At 41.8% G+C, this 22,871-nt stretch overlaps 2 protein-coding genes across 7 annotated transcripts in view; both read right to left on the bottom strand.

Annotated features, from left to right (window-relative positions):
* The window catches only part of LOC146571572 (Golgi apparatus protein 1-like), a 35,943-nt gene extending 31,314 nt beyond the window's left edge, over positions 1–4,629 (bottom strand). For all 5 annotated transcript variants that reach the window (XM_085280808.1, XM_085280809.1, XM_085280812.1 and 2 more), the window contains exon 1: positions 4,266–4,629. In XM_085280808.1, the coding sequence (XP_085136934.1) occupies positions 4,266–4,598 (333 nt within the window). In that variant the 5' untranslated portion in view covers positions 4,599–4,629. The remainder of the gene's footprint in view (positions 1–4,265) is intronic.
* A 3,871-nt stretch (positions 4,630–8,500) lies between these two features.
* rfwd3 (ring finger and WD repeat domain 3) lies at positions 8,501–22,539 on the bottom strand. 2 transcript variants are annotated; one of them, XM_085280806.1, is made up of 15 exons: positions 22,400–22,539; positions 21,953–22,267; positions 18,527–18,724; positions 16,290–16,567; positions 15,947–16,209; positions 15,765–15,820; positions 14,586–14,768; positions 14,396–14,487; positions 13,033–13,147; positions 12,690–12,924; positions 12,264–12,414; positions 12,004–12,180; positions 11,674–11,888; positions 11,330–11,544; positions 8,501–9,359 (listed from the first exon to the last, which is right to left on the bottom strand). In XM_085280806.1, exons 4-15 carry the CDS (start codon positions 16,565–16,567, stop codon positions 9,216–9,218), a joined length of 2,124 nt encoding a protein of 707 aa, XP_085136932.1. In that variant the 5' UTR covers positions 18,527–18,724; positions 21,953–22,267; positions 22,400–22,539; the 3' UTR covers positions 8,501–9,215. The 2 variants fall into 2 exon arrangements, with proteins under 2 accessions (XP_085136932.1, XP_085136931.1); XM_085280805.1 differs by lacking the exon at positions 18,527–18,724 and having other exon boundaries at positions 22,400–22,538.
* Positions 22,540–22,871: the final 332 nt, after the last annotated feature.

Genomic DNA, 22,871 nt, shown 5'->3' with positions numbered 1-22,871 from the left:
TTATATCTGACATCAATCTGATCCCAGCTCAAAAGAATCGACTGAGCATCACGACAACAGACCAGTCGATTCAAATCAATTCTATGTTGTTGTTATTTTTATACTTTTTTATTATCTAATTATTTGGGGGAGGGATTTGTGACAGCAATGATAAAAAAGTGATATTTGTGAGGTAAATGTTTCTGCATTAATGTCCTTCAGAAATCAAAATGTGGGTGGTAACATAAAGAAATAGTGATGCTTGGACTGTGGTCTTTGCTTGGCATTATCCAAAAGACAAACACACACAAACACGCTTTTCAGTATTAGATGCTGAATGTGCTCATGCACTGATCGATGCATGAGGATACAAGGAAAGGAAACAAGGACAGTGAGAGGCTCTCACACTGAGCTGAAAAGAGACCTGAGAGCTGTGCTATTTACCATTTACTAGAGCTGGGCGATATGAGATTTTTTCATATCACGATATGTTTTTTTCATTTCAGGCGATAACGATATCTATCACGATATAAGCCAAATAACTATATTTGTAAGATTTAAATGTGCCGTTGCTCACAAGTAAAATGTGAAATAATCAGCAGCTTGTTTTTATTTAAATATTTATTTCCCATAATAAGTTCAACAGGGTAGATGTACTTAAGGAACATGAGACTTTTTCAGATAAATAAAGGCAAATATTGCAAACTACACAAAAGGCAGCCGCTAAAGCGTTTAAGTTTCAAAATAGAACAAACGAAACAGACGACTAAATTGTCAATTCCACTTAGAAACAAAGTATTAATTCTAAAAATAAATCTTAGTTTGTTTTACAGAAGAACAGACAAAACTGACTAACTTTTGTCAATATCAAATAAACTGAGAACTAAAAGGAAATTCTCAATCTCTCCTTGTTGTATAGCTGAGCTTTTCAAACAGTTTTAACAGTTACTTTAGTCTGACAAAAGCCGAATGACGAATTAGCGCTTCCAGTCAGAGACTGAGGCTACGTCCACACGTACACGGGTATTTTTGAAAACGGAGATTTTCCGTTTTCGTTTTAAAAAATAATCCCGTCCACACATAAAGGCAGAAATGAAGGAAAACGCTGCTAAGAACATGCCAAAGCAGCAGGTGGTGCTAGATTCCTAACCGTGCAGAAATGTTGGCCAATCAGAAGTCTAGAAGCCTCGGTGGGAAAAAGTAAACAAAGCTGGGGCATAGAAGCAGAACCGAGTCGTATGTGTGGAGGGACAGTAACTGTGTGTATATGTAAGCATTTAAACACTGCAGAGAGTGGAATTAACAGTATTGTAGAAATTCATTTCACCGAAACAATAACGTGGCGCACAGTGTGACGCATGCACCAGTTTATTGTATTTCCAGACTTGCTTTCGGCACAATTTACAGTGCACGCTACTCTGTTTTTTGTCAGACTTGAAATAGCCGAAATACCTTCACACTACGGAACTTCTATGGCTCTTCCGTTCGACAATCTCTCCGGCATTGGAACCATCATCTGTTTTCTCTTCGGTCACGCTCGGTTGATTTTTCTAGTCGGCACACTCATTTCCTCCATTACCCGCTGGCTGCTTCCCAAACAAACACACGTGCGGCTTGGCACTTGTGCTGTACGTAACAAGTTACGCGACGTGACGCTGCGGCTGTGATTGGTTCGGCTCTGCGCTACTTGATTTGGATTGGCTGACCTTTTTTTTTTTTAAAGAGGACAAGAGCGGCGAGGTCTATCGCGATAGCTTAATTTCTCTATCGAGTAAAAGTTATATTGCGATACATATCGTTATCGTTCTATCGCCCAGCTCTACCATTTACTAATAAAAATAAATGTGTATTCTCAGATGCTTCATTTTTTACAGTGGTGTACACAGTCAGGCTCCATGCAGAGGAACAAATATCTTTGTGAAGGCAAAGCTCTGGATTTACTGATTATCTTCCTACTCTTTACAGCCACGAGCTGTGGGTAAAGACTAAAAGGATGAGACAGAGGACACAAGCAGCTGAAATGAGTTTCCTCTGAAGGGTGTCTGGTACTCAGTATGACAAGGTACACAAAGGCAAGATATCCGTATTTTTAACTGGACTTGAAAAGAATGTGGGGCAGCACGGTGGCACGGTGGTTAGCACTGTTGCGTCACAGCAAGAAGGTCCTGAGTTCAATTCCACCATCAGGCCGGGGTCTTTCTGTGTGGAGTTTGCATGTTCTCCCCGTGTTTGCGTGGGTTCTCTCCGGGTACTCCGGCTTCCTCCCACCGTCCAAAGACATGCAGCTTGTGGGGATAGGTTAATTGGATAATTCAAATTGCCACTAGGTGTGAATGTGAGTGTGAATGGTTGTCTGTCCCTATGTGTTAGCCCTGCGACAGACTGGCGACCTGTCCAGGGTGTACCCCGCCTTTCGCCCTATGACAGCTGAGATGGGCTCCAGCGCCCCCGCGACCCTGAAAAGGATAAGCGGAAGCGAATGGATGGATGGATGAAAAGAATGTATTGGTAGATCTCCAGTTAAGTTAATTTCATAGGTGAATAGGTTCGCAAATTAGGGCCTCGTAATGTCCACTGTAATGAATAGTTCTTATGCCCCTTTTGTAAAATGCTTTAAATTATGTACAACCAGAGCCAACAACTGCCTGGAAAGTGAAAATGCATTATAAAGTTAAAAAGCTCATTACTTTTTTTCTACATATTGTTTTATAAAGGCATACAGCTTCCTGAGAATGAAAGAGGGATTTATTTGCAGGACATAAACAGCTGTGGTAAGATGCCCACATTTTCTCAAAGACCAAAGATGAGGAGATTTATTATTTATCCTAATTTTACTAAAACTATCATCCTACCGTCTATCCATAATGTCAATGTGTTGCTCTGATTAGACATCAGTGCAGCTAGTCAAACCAGGTACCTTCCCTGTTTAACCAGGCCAGTCATTAAAGTCATCAGATGTACATAATTCCAGCCACTGTGATAATCTAAAAGAAAACCTTTCTTACAGAGTTTTATTAACCGTTTTGTTATCTTCATATTGATACACATATATAAAAATACATATACTTTTATTTCTATTAGAACTAAAGATAACATCACAATTTAATATCTCACTGTACTGTAAAGCATTTTTGGGTTCCTTTTCAGCACAAGCTTCCTCTGCTACTGCAAGAGTACAAGGTTAGATTTAAATGACTTACTGTAAAAAAAACAACAACAAAAAAACAAAAAAAGTTTATTCTTAGATTGGTGCACATCTAAGAACATCCCAACATAAAACGCTGCCTCTTGTGGTCAAAGCTGAAATCACATTTCCAGGGGGTAATTACAAAAGGTACCTTTAACAGCGCCAAGTCAACACTCACAACCCCCAAAACCACAGAGAATAACGGGGCTGCACAGAGAGGCCACCAACAGCCTTCCCCAGGGGGGAAACCATCAGACAAAATAAGTCCTAACACTTCAGTCTGTCTCACATCAATCTTTAACACATAACAACCGCACACTAGGTGGACAACACCCCTATCAATCACCATCGGGGTCTGAAATTAAAAGTAAAAAAAGCTTAAAATCACCCAGCAGCAGGTTTGGTAACGTTATCTGGGTTAGCATTTCGCCAAGGCTACCAGAGCTAGCGACAACTGCTGCCGAACAGTTAACAGCTTTAATGTAAAGTCACTCGGTTTAAAAAGTTACTCGGTTACCCATCTGTCCACGCCAGAGTGCCGCTGGGTTTCTGCGGACTGTTATACCAGCAAAGGAGCATTTTTCTTTGATAATTTGACATTTAACCGCTAGCTAATCCGAAACATACGTGGTGTTTTAACTACTCCGTAGAGCACCAACAATCCACCAGTTTTAGCCCAATATTAAATCCCTATAGGTACTCTGATCCAAGTTTATAGTTAATCTGAGTCGGTAATATATTCAGATAAATTCGGCCTGTTAATAGTCCAACTTTTATTTAAATGGTAACCAGTTTCTTTTTTTCTTATCCACGTCTCACTTTTCCAATTTGAAGCATTCAGTTGAGACACAGTTCCTTGCATTCCTGGCACTGTAGCACGCCGAATTGAAAACTAAACTTCAACGACTATGAAAATGTTTTGAGTCCTCTCATGCACTGGGTGTTACATTAAAAACGATACAAAAAATCATAAATTGCAGTAATTTTGCCTGGCGTTTGGCGTGACGTTGTCTGGTTGCTAGCAGCTAGCTTTAGCTCGTTCTGCAGGCACACCCTGCCTCTTTCTCCGGGATTAAAGCTACCATTCCCGCGAATATACCTCTTTCCTGTCCTGGAGACACTCCAACACCGCCAGGTTATTGTTCCAGGAGTGTTTGGGGCAAAGCCGGGTCAGGTCGTCTCTGCACACCGCCTCCTCAGCCAACTTCCAGCCGGTAGAGCGCCTCCGAGACAGCGAGGCCCCGGCGCCTTGGTTCCTCTCATCGACTCCAGGGTTCCCCGCCGCGAGCCCCGGACCTCCAACTGGGTTCTGCATTTTATCGACACCGGCAATAAGTTTGGAAATAGCTTTGTTTTGAGCTTGAATCGGATGTACAAACAAAAAGATGCACATCAAGAGCAGGAGCAGAGGAACACGTATGCAGTCCGCCATCTTCACAGAGCCAGTCAGCCTGCTGCTGCTTTCAGGAGCTGTCGGAAATATGGGCACTGAGGATAAAGTTCCAGACAGATTGTTTTCTTCTAGTGAATAGTTCATAAATATTTAATAAGTCCTCGTGTGTTCATGCTGTGAGTCATCCAGCCATGGAAATGTCTCTTCCTGGCATTCTTTATGATATTAGTTTAGTGTAAAGTTTAATCTTTTATAAAGTTAATTAGTTAAATTAAAACCTGTGAACACTGCGTGTAAACTTGATGTCTAAACATCATACAGTGTGGTTCAGAGCAGTTCAGTTACTACTGTTCCAGTTTAATTGGTGAGATCTGTTTACACCTCCCAGTCCGGATTAAAGCTGCACATTTGGTCATGTTTCCTCTGCCTGGAAGTATGTTATGATTAAAGACCTTTCAGTCACAAGACTGCTGCATTTGTTAAGCTCACAATAACTTATTTGATTTCAAATTCATATCAGCCTGAGAACGGAGATGGATCCAGGCTGTTTTCAGGGGATGCTTTTTATTTCAGGAAAGAACACAGCACGACGTTCTCAGTCACTCTGATGTGTGAACCTGAAACACACATGTAATGGTAAGTTTGGACTTTCAACTGATTCATGTCTTAAAATGAAAGTGTTATATTGGATGTTATGGAAATAAATAATTGTAATTGGTATTTTCATGCAGACTTTTCGAAGTGTGCATTGAAACGGAAACAAAACCTCAGTGTTTCTCAAATATCATTAAATATCATCAGCTGGGCATTTTCAGCCCTCAGGAGTGGTATGGTGGATCTCTTTATTAACAGAACTCTTCTTTTGGCTGCTCCGTTTAAGGGTCACCATATACGATCATCTGCCTCCATTTTACCCTATCCCTGTGCTAAGGATAGCGCGACACAGCGACTCTGCGGTTTCCTTTAAGGTAAACACATAAAAACATTAACTAATTAGAAATGATAAGCTTAAGCCGGTAATTCAAAAATAATTAAAGAATAATTAAATAATTAGAGTAGGAATTTCAACTAAAATGCTAGTGGCAGAGGTTTTTTTTTAATGTTGTTTTCTTATTACATGCACCTTTAAGAACAGCTGAAAACATGTAAAAATTATAAGCTGTGTCCAAAGCTGTGGTACTGCACACAAGAAACCACTTAAACTTAAGTGATGTGGCACCCAGGATCAATCAAGCTCTGAGTTCAGACTGGATATTTTTTAATAAGAAAGTTAAGATTTTAGGAATAACACAAGGACAAACAGTAGTCAAACGTGCATTGAAATGATGTTGCATGCATGCCGTTCTTACTGTCTGTGCAATATAAATCAATAAGTCACAGATAAATGAGCGTGGGTTTAGGATGACTGAAAGCAGAATGATGTGGTCTCGTCTTGTGGTTGATAAATGTCTGAAGCAGAATGTAGGTGTAGTTCAGTGTACTTTCTTCAAAACAAAGGAACTGTTATATGCAGTGTTGGGTAAGTTACTTTAAATGAGTAACTTAGTTACATTACTAGTTACTTCTATCAAAAGTAACTCAGTTACTTCAAGTTACTCGTTACTTTCAAAGTAACTAGTTACTAGGCAAAGTAACTTTGGTTTTACTCAGAATTCTCTTGTTAATGTGTTGCTTCCATAACTTTGCCAGTCTTCTAGCTTGCTTACTTGCCACAAGTGCACTGTGCCACCTACCAATAGAAAGGAAAAAATAATGTGCACATTTCCACGAGAGAAATCCCACGCCTGGACCGTCGTTGACCACCGCCATGATTCTAGCCTACGTCACAGAGTCATGTGCTCTTTTTTACATCTAACACAAAAACTGCAGTCGTGGTGCTTTCGATTGTACTCAGAACTCAGAAATTCTGCCTTCTGAATAGGAAGATGTAGGTAACACCAGACTGCAGATGAGCTGCATACAGAGCTGGACTGGGACAGAAAATTGGCCCGGACATTTTGACTAGAGACCGGCCCACCATTATTAGAAAAATCATAAAGCCTTTGAATGAAAACAAACACTGTTGTGACAGTGATGTTCACTGTTTTGATGGTATATATGCATCAATCTATCAATCGTTTGTAAGATTCAGATAATTATTTTTTAAAAGCGAGACATTTTAAATGAGAATAAGAAAGAAAAGTATTTCTTTGTGCCCCCCTCTCCCTGTTAATGCCCTACCTGCCCCCCTGGCAACACTTTGCTAGACCCGCCCCTGCACAGTTACCAGCTGTCAGCTGCTTAGAAAAGGATCCTGGTGTTATTTGTCTCAGAAACAGTTGATAACTTTCCTTCAACTCATTCATGTCACCTAAAAGGTAAACCTGTTTCTCCATCACCTGCCCATCTCTGATGATTCAGTAAGGACATCTCCTGGTTTCATCTTCATGTTTCACTCTCATCACACATTCAAACCGATATCATGACCAGCAGCTTTACAGCTGTGGCTCCAGCAAACATCAGCTGATACTAGAAATTAATATTAAATATATTCTAACAGCAGCTTATTAAACTTAAACGTGCTGCTGTTGTTTAGCGCGACATCTGCTGGTTTCCTCTTTCTGGCGCAAAGTGGTCGATAAACAAACAAGAGAGAAAAGCCGATCAGCTGATCATTGATCAGTTTCATGATTGAAGTAGCAACAGGAGAGAGAGGGGAGAGAATGAGAGAAGAGGAGGCAGCTGTGCAGCAAAGACACAGAATAACACCAGCTTTGTGTCTTTTTCATTGTAGCTGAATTACGGGACAAACTGTTCCTTTTCAGCTCAATAGGAATGCATAATATTTTCTCTGAATACCAGACGATTCTGTTTTTTACAGGACGGTTGGAAACTCTAATAATTAACCTTATGAACAAAATAAAGTTCAACATCAGTAACATCATAGCACCCACCCAGCTGTATAGAAACTCTGTCATGCTAGCTAGTATGCAGTATGGAAAAAGTCAGCATGGTTTATATCTGACCCAGAGAGACTGCAGGTCATAACTTCTTACCTGAAGTTCAGTTCACACTTGGACCGGCGACTCTCCTCTTGCCTCCCCTTTCCCTCCTCCACTACTTGTGGCTAATCTGTGGAAGCTCCACGATAGTCGTGTGGTGACTATCGCGGTAATCCCAGTAACGACTAACGCGTTCCTAATTTTGGCATAACAACTAGTTACCGTGCTCGTTACCACAATACTGTAACACATTATTTAATAATGGTTAGTCCCAACACTGGTTATATGTAGCCAGTTTTTTACAGTTTGCAAGACTTTTGGTTCAAAACTGACAAATTATGTATATTGTCATAGTTTTGAAGTGGCCAAATTTTTTTTTAAACAATAAAAAAACAAAGAAAAATCCCTTAAAAGAGGAGCGTTTGTCTGAGGTTTTTTTTTTTTTTTTTTTCCCAACAAAAAGCTTTTAAGAAGATAAGATTTACGAGCAGTCCATGAAGGCAGCATCTAGCTGATTTGCTCAGCTGGCAGAAAAACTGAAAGTTTCTAGACTGAACCATCCCAGTGACAGGCCACAGAGTTCTAGTCAGCACATTAATCTCATGTAGGAGGCTCTAACAACTGATCTGGTGGTCAGTCTCCATCGTAAGCGCCATAGTCACGCTGAGAGACCAAATGTCAAAGAGCAGGGAAACAGTAGAAACTACCAACACCTATTCACAGGTCAATTTTACACTCAAAGTCTCACAATCTGAAACTAAATCTAGTTTCTGTTCAGCATCCATCTTTGATCCTCAGCATAAATCAGTCTAGATCATAATTTTAGCTGATCTGTTCTCTGATAATCCAATGGAGAAGAAATTTTTCTACAGCTGATAATCCCCTGAGATTATTTGGGGGGAAAAAAATAAAAATACTACATATGAACACACGTTAAAAAATAAATGAATTACACAGCAGTTTAAATCCAACATTTTGACTTTATTTAAAAATAACACATTTTATTATTAACTTTTGAAGGCGTACACAAACAACTGGTGGCAAATATACATATATACAACTTCCTTTAAAAAGACAAAGAAAGTAAACTTTTAAACGACAGCAGATTACTTTGGCACTTTGTGATCCGTGTCAGAGGGCTAAATAAAATCTGACTCCGATAACGAGCCACAGAGATGGACAGAGTTTGACAGAAATGAAAACCTGAAATTTTTAAAAGGTGGACAAAAAAAGAAAAGAAAAGGGGGGCTTATGTTGAATTTTTGGGGAAACTCTGAAAATCTGATAAATTTAGCATCAAGTGTTGGAAAGTCCTGCTTGAACTAACCGAACTCACTTTCATGACAAAGATAGACGAGTTTGGCCTACATTCATGTTTTCTTTCACACACAGACATTATTAATCTGATCTTTGGCTCCTGAAATCACACTCATATGGTGAACAGAAATGATCCGCCTGCGTAATTTGAATCACTTCAAAAAGAAGAAGCGATGAGTGTGAAACGCTTCCTCAGTCCGATCACTCGCGGTAACCTGTTCAGCGGTGTAAACGCACAGGTAAAAGTTTAGCAGCATTACATTTCCCACAGTTCCTCACAGATGGCGTCCTTTCCTCGTGGGACTGAGGTTTGTCTCTTGGTTTTCTGCTCTTGTCGCATTCACCCACTCCTCCCACTTCACTCCCACTTGTAGAGCTTCAGCATTTTCTCCGTAAGCGATGCCAAAAAGTGCTCGCCGTTCACAGAAAACGGGCTGATGTCCAGCACCGGGAGGTCGGCCGGAAGCTTCTGGCGCAGACCGCCGCTGCTGGCGTCCCACACCTGAGGAGGAAAAGGAGAACGAGATGACAAATCAGACAGAAGGAAACATTTAAGCTTCAAGCTTAATATTCAAGAAAAAAATAAGAATATTAATACAATTTTAAAATCTAAAGACAACATCAGAACACCTTTGGCAAAGTCAAAACTGGAAACTGACTCATCAGAAATGATCATATATAAAGTTTAAAAAGAAACATTCAAGAAAAAAAATTATCTAAACTATCAAATAAGCAAGTCTCAGTAAGTGTGACTGTGAGTCATTAAGTAAATAATTAATTGTGTAAGTAGGTCAGTAACTAAATATGCAAGCACATAAGTAAGGTGTTAAGTGAGTGAGTGATTAGCTAAGGCCTCAGTGTCAGTCAGAGACGCTGTGGCAACCTCTGGCCTGTGGAGGTGAAATGGGATCTAAAGAAGGCGTTGCACCAAAAACCACCTTTGTGATTTCTTTAGTTCTTAGCAGGTTGTTGTGAACACCCACAGTTTGCACACCTTTACCAAGCAATTAAAATAACTGTGCTCAAAATACGAGCACAATTAAAAAGAATTTGGGCTAATATTTCATAAAAATAAAAATTACATTTAAAAATTATTCAATCAAAAAAAAAAATCTGGGTTAAAAGAATCACTGATTTTCCTTAATTTTTAAGGAATATTTAACCCTTTAACCCTTATATTATATTTTTACATGCTGTGGAGCCATTTTTGGGAGCATTTCAAGTTGCTATACAATCATTACAGCCTAAATTTTAATAATATGTATGCATTAAGTGTATTACATAAATTGCAATAAACTACAAAAAATTGAAAATCGTTTTTGCTTTTTTACCATATATTTCTAGTTAGAGAAATTTAAGAGGCTTAACCCTCAAAACTGTAAATACAAAAAAGTTGCACAAAATAGTTTCCCACCACAGGAAATTTATTTTAAGTGTCTTCATAGTTTTATTTTTGAAATACACCAATTTTTATATACTGCAGGAAAAACAAATATAAATATTATAATGCATATTTGCAAAAAAAAACAGCATATGCATCAAAATAAACTATTTCCAGCAGTGCAATTTGAGTCCTAAGCATCCCAGAAACGAAACAGAAAGTCATAAACTCAAACATAACTTTTAAAAACACCAGTGTAGGCTCACAAGGCCCTGATGGTAAAAAAAAAAAAAAAAAAAAACAAACAAAAAAAAAAAAAACTACATTTCCGCGAAAATGACGTCACTTCCGGTTTCGGGCAGGTCATGGCGGACATGCAATAGTTCACGCTGACGTCTATTCCAACGTAGGAATACGTTCTTATGAACAGCTGATCCGATCAGCAAAGCATCTGGAATATTATGTTTTTGTTGCTGCAAGCGCTTTTTATGCAGTTTTTGCAAAGCTTTATGTGGAAGGAAATCGTGACCGAGGACAAGCTGATGGCATAAGATGTAAGTACAACTCCTCTGGTTTCATATGCAAAAAAAAAAATGATTGCGCTAGCTTACGCGGTTGCAGAGCTACCAGGATTTAAAAATAGTTACGCAAAACGGAGCGTGCTGCTCCGACCGGCTTTAAAGGGTTAAAGAACATAAACTCTCGGACACTTGATGTTACTAAATATTACAAAATGTAATTGGGAATTGAATAATTATTACATTTAATAAATAAAACCATTTAATATATTTCTTTAATTTAATACATTTATTTATTTTAATACATCATTTAATACATGTAATTATTAAATTATATTTAAAATAATTGAAATTACACAAAAAAAACCAACAAAAATGATATGGTATTTATATTTATACATTTCAATTAATTTAGAATGCAAAAATAATTTAACGAAGCAAACCACAAATATTTTATATAAAACAAATATGAATAAAAAATACTAAATTCATTAAAATAAAAGCTGATCATTTATCAAAATATAAAATAATAATTTGCTCTTTCAAATAACAGACAAATGTAAAAGGACTGACCATAGTGGAGTTGGAGGCCTCGTCCCCGGCGCAGACCAGCGTCCCGCCTCCGTCCGGACTCCTGAAGACGGCGTTCTTGGTGAGCAGTTTGCAGGACGAGCCGGCATTGAACGTCTGCACCGGCTCGCAGGAACAGCTGGGCAGCTCACTCGACTCCTGCTGAGGGGTTCGAGTCAGCGCCATGAGGACACAGCGCAGAGACGGATTGGAGCGTCCTGCAGGACAGACGATGGTTACTCAAAAGGTGCCATGAGAGGGTGTAAAGTTTAGATCACGTGACACCGCCTCCATCTTTTACCTACATACGTGGTGTTCTATCAGGAACTGAGGGGTCAGGGTCTTACCGGGCCTATAGGTGACGAGACAGTGTCGACTCTCCGTCTCCACCTGGATGTCGGTGCAGCCAGAGGTCTCCAGGGGCAGGACGTGGGGCCTGTAGGTGGCCTCGTTCACCTGCTCCCAGAAACACCCGCCCTCCAGAGAGCCAGCAAGGAGCCCCCCACATGGGAACGAGCTGGACGCTGCCCTCGGGACGTAACACAGAGATGCCACCGGACATCTGGAAACATCACACACCCACAATTCAAAGTTTTTAAGTTGAGTGAATTTGTGAAACTGTGGTTTAATAAAACTTTTGGTCTTGCTCGCTCTGCCTTCGTATGTTTTTTGCGTACCTGGAGCGCAGCGGCACGAGCTCCTGCACGTGCGTGCTGGTGTCTCTCGTGTCGTAGATGAGCACAGAGCCGTTGCTCAGGCCGGCGTAGATGTAGTTACTGTTGTCCAAACACCAGCAGCAGCTCCACACTGGTTTACCCGCATTATAGGTCTGAACCACCGTGTTGGTCAGCAGGCTGGAACAAAACAACAACACATTAACTCACAGGCGCGCACGACTCAACCCTCTGTGAGGCTGGAGATGCTGACGTGCTCGTACCTGGTCAGTTTGATAGTGTTGTCCAATGCAGCAGACAGCAGCAGGCTGTCGTTCTGCCTGTTGAAGGACAGACCTCGGATCTGTTTGCTGTGGATGGGAACGTACTGACTCGCCCTCATGTTCACCACACTGACCTTCTTTACCCCGCACCCTGAATGGAGGAAAAGAGGAAAAAGGGGAAGTTGAGTGATTCAAAACACACACACACACACACACACACACACACACACACACACACACACACACACACACACACACACACACACACACGCTAACTCGGGTGATCTATTAGTGGAACTTCTCTCATCATGTGTGCATGTCTAACGCGACTACATTTACACAACTAATGCGGGGTGAAACTGTTCTTCGTGTCTGGTGTGATCGATAAAGAATCACACTTGTCAAGTGGAAAGAAGGATGTCTCACCGGGCACCAGCGTGGTGTGAGGCGACGGCTGAGAGGCCAGCAGGCAGCTCAAAGGTTCACAGTACGATAAAACCCTGCAGCCTCCGGCCTGAGACACCAGCACCGCTTTGGAGAAGCTGTACTGAGCTGACCTGGAGCCGTCCGCCCTCTGAGACAGGCTCAGGACATGGGAGGAGGACGAGGACGTGGAAGAAAAGAGGTTCCTGCTCGTCTCGGTTATGAGGGCTCTCAGCTCCTGTACGAGGGAGAGAAGGCAGATTATTAGCATCACATTCTTCACTAAACTAAAGCAGAGGGAGACTTACGCACTTTGATTGTGTTTAAACAAAAACACATGAAATACCTGCAGCTCCTGCTGTGCTTGTCCGTATTTGTTGGTGACGACCTGCAGTTTGATTTTGTACTGAGCCGACTCCAGTTCAGCCTTCCTCCTCAGCGACTGCTCCTGCTCCAGAGACCTACAAACACGTTGTTGGGAATCAGTCATGGGACTAACAACCCACAGACTAAATCCACCTAACATGTCACTATATTGTTACTGATCCTGATCTACTGAAATCTAACAAGAACAGCACAAACAAGGACAGCTGAAGCTGGCTTTAGACAATTATTCATAATTTTTGCCATTTTGACAGCAGGCCTGTGAATGCAGACTGGGAAAAAGTGTGCAAGAAAAAACTGAAAGATTCATTCTTTTGCTTTGTCATCGTGACCTAAGTTTCATTTTCAGGCTTGTCAAACAGGCAACTGTGAGCTGGCTGCAGGTTCTGTGATCCGTCACTGTAATTAGATTTTTTTTAACATGATGGTAAAGCAACTTTTCTGCTGATGCCATTAAGAATCCAGTACACCCTCTGCACTGTTCGCTTTGCATGCCACCGCAACATCATATTACAGTCGCTTGTTTATGCTAGCTGCTAACCTGCAGGTAGGCACTGCAGTGTTCTCCTGAACAACAGGTGTGGCCACTACAGCGCTGATACAGGAAGAGAAGAAGTCAAAATCCGAGTGTTTTCCACAAATTCTCATGTTTTTCAAACTGTTGCAACATCTCTCAATGAACAATCTGTGACTTAATCGAGAGGTGGTCTTACAGCCGAAGTGAAACCATAACAGTGACAGACGTGACATTGTGTTCAGCATCCCAGTTTTGTGGGGGTCGGGTGGAGGAATGACCCAATAAGATAATAACAATAATAATGTATACTTTATTGATCCCGTGGGGAAATTACTTTCTCTGCATTTGACCCAGTCACTCAGTGAAGCAGTGGGCAGCCACTAAGCAGGCGCCCGGGGAGCAGTGTGTAGGGATGGTACCGTGCTCAGGGGTACCTCAGAGTAGCTCAGTGGATTTGAACCCCCGACCTTCCGATCATGGGGCGACCACTCTACCTAGAGATCTTTTAGAGTCCCTGTTTGCAGATTACAGATTCTTTCATTTGATCTATCAGTGTCCAATGTAAGACATTATCCTTTTAAATATTAATACATATAGAATTTACTTGCACCTGCAGGTATGGAGTGAGACAGCTGTTGTCAATTTCAAGTGATGATTCTTTAATGGTTTATCTTTCATTTCTTAAGCAAATATTTAACAGTTTATAAACAGAGTTCACTCAGGATTCGTCCCGCTGGAGGAGAGCAGCGTTCCTCGTTAGCACAGCTAAACGGATATGGTGCAGAGAGCAGAGAAGGCGATCACTCACTTCTTTAAGCTCTCTTGCTCCGTGTTGTCAAGCGCTCTCAGTTTTGGAGCATACAGGAGCACGATGTCGGAACGCTTTGCTTTCTTGTTGCACTAAAATCACAAAAAATAAAAAAATAAAAACAACCCCCAAATATATTTTAACCTTCAATCTTCCACCGGTGGTCGATGGGATTTTTCTTCCTTCTCACCTGCGGACATTTAGCAGAAGGGCTCTGAGCTTTCAGCCAGCGCTGGATACAGGTGTAACCGAAGAGGTGACCACACCGCAGAGCGGCGAGTCTGTGCTCGCCGGCCGTCGTCCACGCTTCGAAGCAGATGGTGCAGGTGTCACCTTCATTCTCGTCACTGGGAGACAGAACTGCTGAGGACACCTGGAAGCAGGGAGGATCAACAGTTAATGATCGTTTTTGTAAATATCCTAAAAAAACCAAAAACAAACAAACAAACTGGGGACAGCATTTTATCAGTGAATGCGAGTTCTTTTTAGCCTGTCGATGTGTTTCAAAGGCTCAAAGTAAGGTTACACTGACTTGTTGCACCACCTTGTTGTGGAAAGTGGCATTACAGAAACGCATCAGCACCCACGTGAGGCTTGAGTTGATATATTTTCCACATAATGCATAAATAGTTTTGACATAAATTCTTGACATTATGTCTTCCTTTAATTAATTAATTATTAATATTTAAGCAGAAGTTGGATTTGTAAGACTTTACTGTTGTGGAAGGAAATTTAACACCAACTGCACACTTATCAAAGAACGCATCACTGACTTGGTGTTGTACGGAGCTGGTCTTCTCCGAGGACAATTTCCAGTCAAGGAATACTGTACAAGACTACACTTGTTACAAAATGATGATGGTAAACATATTTTTCTTGTTTTGTTTTTGATGCAATAAAGAAACCCTGGTTTTTGTGGGTGCTAGAATGAAGACAGTGAGACCACTTTGGAAAACAGCTAAAAGACACAATTTAGCGTAATCCATCCGTGTCATGGTGGTTATAGGTCACTGCAGATGATAACTACAAGTTCACAGAGCTTGTGAACCCAATTAAGAGAGGATGAAGCGAGGGCTGGTACCCCATGGTCGGTGACCAGACCAGGCCCCTCCACCAACTGAGGACCAACTCACTCTGTGTGTGGTAAAGCCAAGCACACTTTAAGAAGACACCAAACATCACAGCAAACATAAGGAAAGCGACTTTTCTTCAGCAGTAACTGCATACTAATGCTGAGATTTTTCTTTTTTTACAACCAAAGAATTTTTTAATAAAGTTATCCTAAAAACAATTTTAAAATATATAAAAAAATAGTTTTACATGTGTAAAAAGCACAAGAAAGCACAAAAGAAAAATGTCTGAAAGCTACCTGAACACCCTGGACTTGAGCTTCTGCCCTCTCGGCTTCTGCCGTGCCACTGGAGTCTGAACGGACATAAAAATCATCGTAGACACTCATTGGTTACCTTCATGTATCATAAGCCCAGCTGCAGCTTTATGATAAAGCTTTAATCAGGGTGATTTCTTGAAATGGATTCAGCTGAGACTCACTGGTCGTAGCGGCTTCCTGTGGTTGAGCAGGTTGGACAGTGACGCTGAGGTCAGACCCAGCAGGTGGCACAGGGTCGATGGGCTCTGCAGCAGCAGCCGTGCTCTCTTCTTCACCCTCTGCCTCATCCTCAGACTCACTTATCTCAGTGGCGCTGCCCGACTCTGGCTCTGCTGTGCTGGCAGCCGGCGCTCGCAGCAGGAAGTCTGGAAAGCCTCTAGAAGGCGCTGCAGTCTGGCTCGGATAGTGCACTCTGAGGCCCTGCCTGCACCACAAACACAGGTTTATCACCTTGATGAAGCACACAAAGCACATGTGATGTTTCTTCTGTGCTGTCCAGCTTACCTGACTCTCCTTCGTATTGGCGGCGTAGATGTAGCCCCGCCCACCGCCCTCTGACTAAACGCCCAAGTGGCAGGAAGCCTTGGAGGAGTATAAGCTGCTGCCTGTCCCTCGGCGCTGCCATCATCATCATCGTCATCTACTTCAGTGCTGCTGCCAGAGTCGGACATGACGAGAGCAGCGTTGGCGTTCTCAGCATCGCCTGCAGGAGCTGCAACGCCACCCTCTGGCTGCCCAATCCCCTGCAGCTCCACAGGAGAGTCTACCTCCATGGCCTCCATCTGCAGGGTAGCATTATGTGTATCAAAAAGCCAAAAAAACAAGACAGGAAACTACATTATTTTCTGTTCAGCAACTACATGCAGACTAATCGTGGCTGATGTGTAAACTCGTCCAAACGGCTAAGTGTAGGGTAAACGGTATACAGTAGAAACTATATGAATTTGGCCAATGGTAGAGATTTTTACTGTATCGCTGTACCGCGATAGCTCATGTTGATGCGCCTGTTTTGGTTGAAAGCATCGCAGTGGCTGCAAGCTATCATGGAGCTTACAGGTGGGGTGGAGGAGGTGGTGCGCATAAAGAAGACCGGTGCAACGTTGGTCACATGGACCTGGTTTGGGTTTAAGCAGTCAGAGGTTGAGCAGAAAAATATCATTTGCAAATTATGCCGGGCGACAGTAATAGCGAAGAAAGGGAATACAAGTCATTTGTTTTATCACCTCAAAACTAAGCACGTTTTGGAATATGAGGAAAGCCAAAAACTACGCCTTCCACAAACTTTCAGTTTTTCGATGTTCATGCCTTTTTAATTTCTCATTTATTAAAATTATAAATATATATTTTAACTCAAAAGTACAGTTTTTAAATTTAATGTTGCTGAAACAACAAAATAATTAAAAACAAATAAATCTATCTGATCGAGATAGATTTATCTCATCTTTGGAAAAGAGTTTATTACAGAGAAATGGCTCTTTCCAAAATAAAAGCTACACTATACGCTTCTTCTGGGCTATATTCTCAGCAGCATATTAAACATATCAGGTCCCCATAAGGAGAATCCTGTGCTAACGGCTGTCTAAATGACTCGGGTAAAGTTTGTAGCATGTGTGCTTGTTGTTTTTGTCTGCTTGTCTTTGCACTAGGATGATGTCGGAGTAAATGTGCAGTCATATTCGTTGTGCTGTCAACGTTAATCTCGTTAAAATGACATTAACGCCATAACGCCGCAAAACTCCGTTAACGAGTTACCGCGGATCGCCCCATGCATGGGGCTGGACGGCGTCAACACGTTAACAAGCAAACTGCGCTAATGTACTAGTTCCCACCAATTGAGCATTGCATGGCACATCCGACATACTGTTTTACTTTTGTCCATGACGTGCTTACCTTCAGGGTCATGCTTCACATAAAGACCAAGATAGTTCCAAACGCCAGATCTGAATGAGGGTGGGGGAGGTTCAATTTCAGGTAGCATTGAGGCAGTTGCCATGTTGCAACGAGCTTAGCTTCTGTCTTGCTAGCTTGCGCTGCGCTCAGTGGATCTGCACTCGACAGTGCAGCCTAGGTGGAGTAGTCAAACGCAGATCCACTGAGCACTCAACAGAGACAGCATCATCAGAAGAAAAGTTGATAAAATAAATAAAAACTTTTGTATTGTTCGATACATATGCGTACCGAACCGAAAGCACTGTATCGAACGGTTCAATATCGATACGAGTATCGTTGCACCCCTAATATATATCAGCCCTAGTTTGCGCTGTGTGGCTCATTAAACCCACCGGCTTTAAACAATAATCCTTATTTCCCTTCTGCTATAGAAGTTTCCACTGGGTGATCCCTGCAAACTTTATTCTTTATAAAACCCTAAAATGCCAAATTCCACAACAAAACCTTTCACATGTTTAATCTGACTCATCCCTGCACACTGGACAGTAAACAAGCAAATCTCTAGTGCCTCTCGTGCACCTGACCAGGTTGTCCATTGGAAACAGATCACAGCTCGGTAATCCTCACCCTCAGGTACGTCCCGCTAGTCAAGAGGTACGGTGGCCCCTAGAGACAAAGCACGTACAAACTCCAAAACAAAGCGGAAGTGCTCCAGGACGCTAGGGGCAGTGTTGAGCTTCTCTCTGAGCAAAGCACACTGACTGTTAGCTAACGTCAGATTTGACTCCACCATAAACCAAGTGTTCATAGTAATTAAAAACATATCAAACAAACAACAGTTTGCACATTACCTTTCTTATAAAGCGTGGTTGTTCTATTCTTGCAGGTGTTTTCTGCCGGTATCCAACTCCAAGCGTTTGCAACAAACTTGCACTTTATTTTACAAATCGAGCTCAACACTGTCCCTAGCGTTCTGGAGCACTTCCGTTGTGTTTTGGAGTTTGCACGTGCTTTTTGGAGTTTGTATGTGCTTTGTCTCTGGGGGCCACCTTAAAGAGGCACAGAAAAAGAAGGAAAGAATTAATAAAAAATAAAAAATAAATAAAAAAAAACACAGAGGCTGCCTGCGATAACTTGGAATGAGGAGATCTCAACTACAGAGACTGTCAAGTTTTATCCAAACAAGGAAGGGGGGGGGGTAACAAATGTCCTGCTTAAAACAAAGAATATAGCCTTCAGCAGGGAGAACGTATGAACAAGTCAAAGGGAAGTGAAAACAAATGCATGCCAACAGAAACTACAGAAAGAATATGGAGTGGAAGCAGCACATCATGAGTGAAGTCTGGAGTGGAGAGGCTACCCAGGAGTAGTGGTGTGAGCCAAACCAAATCTGTGAACCAATTCTGCTCTTTAACAGCTTAAAACCTGTGGCTGCAGCTCCCTCCTTCCCCACACTGAGCCTTCCTCCCATACACCTTCAACCCTCCCCCATTTTTGCCCCTCCTCACAGGCTCACTGTGTTTTCCGAATTTTACAACTCCTCCCCCCCATCTGTCACCACACTGCTGACCAGATGCAGAGTCAGATGGGGCCAGTAGTCCTCAGAGCTTGCGCTACCCAGTTATGTGGTTCCATTGCATCTTTAGGACAAGCCCGAATATGGAAAAGGTCCCCATGCAGTGGAAGAGGTCACAGAGGTCACATACCTTGTGGCTTTGCCCAAGACAGACCTGTGGCACTATCAGCACAAATCAGCTCAGGTCCATGATCAGCCCGTTTATGACCCCCTTCAGCCAGTCTCTACCTGCTCAACTATCTCTACACCCACCTGGACAAGCTAACAAGCACAGTTCAAGAAAAAAAAAGTTTGTTTTTTTAAATAATATTTTTTAACTTCTCCAGTGACTTTAACACCATCTGTCCAACTCTACTAGGCGATAAGCTTAGATGAGGGAGGTGGACACATACAGTATGTGAGAGACAGTGTGGTCAGCAATAGAGCAGGGTGATATGGCCAAAAATATTTATCACGATATATATTTGAAAATTTGCGATAACGATATAACCGACGATATAATTGATGCGAGACAAAATACAACTCCACAACATTACTAGCGCAAAAAGACAACCTTCCATTTATTTTCACTTAAACAAGAAGCTGGTTTTTATGTACATTAAAGCTTTATAAAAATGTAACAGTGCAAATGCAAATTCCTTGCTGAAAGTTTAACCAAAAGGCATTTCCAGTAGAAATGGGCTGACATATCCTGAGCATAACCATGTATAATATCCACTGAAGTTAAAAAGAGGTGCTTTGCAACATTAAACTGCAGTGTGCAGTAAGCATTTTTCGGACCATAAGGTGCACGGGATTATAAGGCACATTAAGCGAAACAAAGCAGTCAGATAAATCAAACTTTATTAAACTCATTCTTCTTGCTTCCTCCACTTCTGTACCCTTGATTCATTAATGTTGAATTCTCTGCAGCTGCTCTATTCCCATGTTGTTGCAGTATATTAATGACTAACCTCGTATTGTGGATGGATTATCTCAGTTGTTCTCCTGACTGAAGTTTGGTCCGTTTACAGCATCCTGCCATGCGATTGCATTTGTTTCTAACCATGAAGAACCTTCACGTTAACTTTTATAAGTGGAAAAGTGTTAGTGTTCGTCCTCCAGCTTCACTGTTTATGTTATGCTAACATAGCTGTGTCGCTAGCGATCACGTAGCACATCATTATATACCAGCTAGCCCAACTTCAGTAACCCTACAAACGTCACTGCTGTTTAGTTTCCTGTCTTCATTTATGTTGGAAGTGATAGCAGAGCTGTACGTTTGATTTTTTTCAGAAATCTCTCAGTCAGAACATGCAATATCATGCTTAGGTAACTAGCGAAACTAGCGAGCTAACTTCCGCTAGCTTCCTGCTAACTTCTAACTCCGTTAAATGTAATAACTTTTGTTTTCATGGATGCCTGGAAGTTAAACTTTATAGTTACACCTGGTAAAGCAGCAATGCTGATCGTTTTATTAAAGATGAAAGAATTTAGACAGTTTTTAACTCTAAGTGATGCTGCAGTGTTGTTTGACCTGAAGTGTACGGAGTTTAGGACCCAGATTACTCCCAGATTTAAGAGCATCTTAGTCCGACAAATATGACAATAACAACGGCCGCTTGCATGATCTGCAAAAAAATGTGCTTTGTTGTGTATCTGACGGACAAACACCAAACCAGTTCCACATCACGGAAGTTGCACCATTTTTACAAACCAATTCTGGTTCATCTGTTTCACTCAACAATCGGCCATGTGCGTATGAAAACAAAGGCACTGCGCATGCGCGTTTTACTCCCATTCTATCGCGATATTTCATTTTCCTATCGTTGCCTAACATTATACCGGTATTACCGTGAACGGTATAATATGGCCCAGCCCTAGTCAGCAACCCTGGTCCCTGCAGGGACCAGCGCCTCTCCACCACAGACTTCAGCTACTGCACAGAGACCTGCCACCTTCAGAAATTGTCTGATTATTCTGCAGCAGTGGGATGTAACAGAGAGAGTGATGAGGAAGACTACAAGACTGTGGTGGGAAACTTAGGTAACGCAAAAAGATCTATCTGCATCCTAACCTGGCAAAAACTTAAAGTCGGTTGTGGACATGAGGAGGATTGGAACAACGCGTTAGGTCTGATTTTAAAAGCATCACTAAGCTAAAATATGGATAACCTACAGTTAAAGCAGTCATTATCAACAAACAGCTGAAAAACCATTCCTGAAAAGTCTCTACCATGTCGTTCCAGCGGATACTCTTCGCTGCGCTCCCCGGGAGACGCAGGCGCCTTCTTCGGTTGAGCCCCGAACTAAAGCCCGAGGTCATAGAGGCCTCGGAGCAAGAAAACCGCCAACAGTCACTGCTATTCAAACTCCACTCAGCTTCACCTTGACTGTTACTTATCGGCACAAGAGCAACGTTTTACAATCTGGAGAGAACACCTGTTGTTTTCTGTGATTTCCGTTTTACCTCCAGATAACCACGGAGCTAAAGTTAGCTAGCATTGGAGTGGAGCGATTCAGTAAAAACGCTTTAATGTAAATTTACTCTTATGCTTAGTGCTTAAACATATTGGCGTATTACCAAAGGTAATGGTAACCATTGTACGTACACAAAAAAGAAAAGTAAACGTTAGTAGGCTCGTTATTAGCGCTGTTAGCCAGCTTGGCTGTGCTGTGCTCGGGTAGTCGTCGCGGCGCGGTTAGGATCGAACCCTACCTACCTGTGAGGGTTTAACAGCTGCCGATCCCGGTCTCAACTTCCACAGTAGTTAGCAACATGGCAGAAGCAAGTCGAAGAAGCAAATCTAGAGGGTCCAGCTGCTGTGTTGACGAGTTACTACTTCTTCTCACAGCGGTTAATGCAGTCAGGCAGACCCGCCTTCAGAGCTCGAATCTCCCGGCGCCAGTCCGCTCCGCCCGCTCCAGCCTGCCGCGACGTCACTGCCGAAGATCGTTTGTAAATAAGACGATTATCTTCCGGTCAACAGAGGATCGTCGATGTGTGATTTCAGAGTATCAAATTTTATCCTTCTGACCTGAAATTGTTTTCCAAATTTAAATGAAAATAGAAAATAAAAAAGCAAAAGATAACGAAACGCTGTATTATATTATTATGTGGAAAATTTTTGCATTTAAAAGTAGTAATAGGAAAGTTTCGGCTTCTTCACCTGCACACGTGCGTCAGCGTGTGGAATCAGCGATTCAGTGGTTATACTAATGTAGTAAGAAAAGCAAAATGAAAATATAAAACGAAGATCGTTTCTAACTTATTTATAAAAAATAATAAAGTATGGATTTGAAAGTTCAATGTTCAGAATGCTCAAAGTGGATGACTAAAGGCATTTCTCTCAGTCTCCTGCTGGTGTTCAGGAAAAAAAGCACCTAATACATAGTTTCACCTCTCATCCCAGAAGCTTCTTCAGTTCTAAGGTCAAATGGTGGAGAGAGACATGGACCCCCTGATGGTCTGTTTACCTAATCACATGAGCCAAGGTGTGAAAATGGGTGTAGGTCACAATCAGCCAAGGTTTTGGGGGAAACCTTCTGTGTGACCTAGATCCACCCGATCATGTGATTTCCTGAGGTCAAAAGGCTCAGAATGTGAGTGGCACCTGGGAAGGCATCTCAAAACTGGATTGT

Source organism: Mchenga conophoros, linkage group LG7 (genome assembly GCF_057382185.1).
Source record: "Mchenga conophoros isolate Kocher_MC1m ecotype Shallow Benthic linkage group LG7, M_conophoros_male_GT1.1, whole genome shotgun sequence".
Lineage (NCBI taxonomy): Eukaryota > Metazoa > Chordata > Actinopteri > Cichliformes > Cichlidae > Mchenga > Mchenga conophoros.
This window is presented reverse-complemented; position numbering and strand designations above follow the sequence as displayed.